The following is a 2,802-nucleotide window of genomic DNA, read 5'->3' as shown; positions in this document are numbered from 1 at the left end:
GGATCTCTGTGAGTTCGAGACCAGCCTGGTCTACAGAGCTAGTTCCAGGACAGGCTCCAAAGCCACAGAGAAACCCTGTCTCGAAAAACAAAACAAAACAAAACAAAAAAAAAGTGGTGTGGTGGTGGTGGTTGATATTACTCTCAGAACCTAGTAAGCAGAGGCAGGTGGGTCCCTCTGAATTCTAAGCAAGACAGGGCTGCATAGTAGGATCCTGTATCCAACAAAAACGGCATTTTACAGGGCTTGAGAGATGGATTAGCAGTTAAGAGCACTGGCTATTCTTCCAGAGGACCCTAGTTTAATTTCCAACATCCCAAATGTAAGTCACAATTATCAACAACTCCAGTTCCAGAGACTCTAAACCCTCTCTGGCCCCCATGGGCACCAGGCATGCATGTGCTGTACAGATAGATACCCACACACATGCAAAACACCTACATACATGAAGTAGAAATTTGCTATTATTTCTTCCGTGTGTGTGTGTGTGTGTGCAGCACAGTACGCATGCGGAGGTCAGAGGACACCTTGCAGTAGTCGGTTCTTTCCTTCCACCAGGTGTGTCCCTGTGGGCCAGTCTGGTGCTGTGTCTTCTGGGAAAGAAGTTGGGCACACAGAGTGGAGTCTGCACAAGTTTACCTTGTAACAATCCCATTTTCTGCAAGAATGAAGGCTGCAGTTGGATTGGCAGCCCTGATGAGGGTCTGCAGCTGAACAAGGAGAGGGTGCCTCTGCTCAGTCGTGTGACTTGTAAACACCACGTTATTCACCAAGCCTAAAGAATAGAACCAAAACATAACAACTTTCAGAATCTTGACTGGGGATGCAGGCTCACACAAATGTGGGCCTTTGCTGCTTCCACTGACCTCGCCACATTCTTTCTCCCCTTCTAGGAACTGCCACATCTTAAGAGTACATGCTTAGTTACTTCACTTCCTAATCTCATGTATTTTGTATTCTGTTTGTTTGGTTTTTGGTTTGTTTTTGAGACAGGGTTTCACATAGTAGCTTTGGCTGGACTGGAACGTACTATGTAGACCAGAATGGGCTTCAACTCGTGATCTTCCTGCCTCTGCCTCCTGAATGCTGGGATTATACACGTAAACAACATGGTTAGCTTTATGCTTTTTGAGACATGGTTTTATTAAGATGTAGCCTAAGCTTGCTGGAAATCATTATGCAGCCCAGTGTGACCATGAATTCACAACGATCCCATGTATTGGGACTATAAACTTGGCCACCAAAGCCTATCTGCCGTTCTCTTTCTCACCCTCTCAACATTTCCTATGTGCACAAGCACATGTACCATAAGAACTGGCATGAGCTGGCTTTCTCCTTCACCATGTGGGGACAGAAATTGAGTTCAGGTCACCTAGGCCTGGTGGAAGCACCTTAACCACTAAGCCACCTCATAGGCTCCCAAACCAATTTAGCTTCTCTTAATTCAATTTTCTGGTTGTTACTTGGAGTTCTTGATCAAAGAGCTTTTCAGCATTGCTTACATTCAACCTTATTAGAAATCGGTGCTGTGCTGAGCGTGCTGGTGCACACCTTTAGTCCAAATACTTGGGAGGCAGAGGCAGGAGGACCTTTGTGAATTCAAGACCAACCTGGTCTACAAGAGCTAGTTCCAGGACAGATTCCAAAGCTAGGAACCGATGCCACTGCCTTCAGCAGCTCAGGACACATTGTTTACCACCAGGTATTCACGACAGCACTAGGTGCTAACAACTATATTCTCAGAGTCTCACAACTGCAAGACCACTGTGGACACAGATTTCCATACAGTGACATGGGAAAAAGGGAAGCCCGTGGAAGGATTTGTAGACTGGATAACAATGAAACTGCTCTACAACTTGTAAAAAGGTAAGAGTCACAAAACCATGGAGAACTTAGTAATCAGCAAAGTCATTACCTATTCTAACATAATTATACTTCTTCCAAATTCATACTTATTTTCTTAGTTATAAATATATTTTATAAAGTTCTTATCAATATAGGCTATTCATGCTATAAGATTATTTGTCTTTTTGGGCATGGGGTCAGTGTCTAGCCCAGGGCATCCTAGAACTCATGATGTAACTAAGTTTTAATCTTGCTGCCTTCATTTCTTGAGGTCTGGATTCCAGGCATGCACTGGTTTATGGGATGGTAGAGATCAAACCCAGGACTTCAAGCATGGTAGGCAAGCATGCTACCATTGAAATGATATATCTAGAACCTCTTCAATAGAATATTTTGTTATTCAGTGGAATTCTTCTTCTTATTACTATTTTGGTTTTCTCGAGACAGGGTTTCTCTGTGTAGCCTTGGCTATACTGGAATGCTCTATGCAGATCAAGCCAAGCTGGCCTTAAATTTATAAGAGATATGTTTGGCTATTCAATAATTTTTATTTATATTGTATTGAGAAAATTTCAAATGGGAGGCAAAAGAGATGTCTCGGTGGCTAAAATCTCTTGTTGTTATTGTGGCTAAAATCTCTTGTTGTTATTGAACAGGACCCAGATTTGGTTCACAGTGCCCATGATGACTCACAACCATCAGCACACATGCATGTGGTACACAAACATATACACATGCAGGCAAAACACTCCTAGAATAAAATAAAATGAAAACCATTCAAATATGTACCAAACTAGAAAATAAACTCTGGTTTTAAGAGTTATCATGGGGTAGGGGCTGGAGAGATGGCTCAGAGGTTAAGAGCACTGCCTGCTGTTCCAGAGGTCCTGAGTTCAATTCCCAGCAACCACACGGCGACTCACACCATCTGTATTAAGATCTGGCACCTTCTTCTGA

The 2,802-nt window shown here is 43.0% G+C and overlaps 1 protein-coding gene across 3 annotated transcripts in view; it reads right to left on the bottom strand.

Annotated features, from left to right (window-relative positions):
• Positions 1 to 2,802, bottom strand: part of CUNH20orf194 (chromosome unknown C20orf194 homolog) — a 137,368-nt gene that overhangs the window by 13,012 nt on the left and 121,554 nt on the right. For all 3 annotated transcript variants that reach the window (XM_005365596.2, XM_026788471.1, XM_026788470.1), the window contains exon 30: positions 640 to 775. In XM_005365596.2, coding sequence (XP_005365653.1) covers positions 640 to 775 — 136 coding nt within the window. The remainder of the gene's footprint in view (positions 1 to 639; positions 776 to 2,802) is intronic.

This window comes from Microtus ochrogaster, unplaced genomic scaffold (genome assembly GCF_000317375.1).
Source record: "Microtus ochrogaster isolate Prairie Vole_2 unplaced genomic scaffold, MicOch1.0 UNK3, whole genome shotgun sequence".
Classification (NCBI taxonomy): Eukaryota; Metazoa; Chordata; class Mammalia; order Rodentia; family Cricetidae; genus Microtus; species Microtus ochrogaster.
This window is presented reverse-complemented; position numbering and strand designations above follow the sequence as displayed.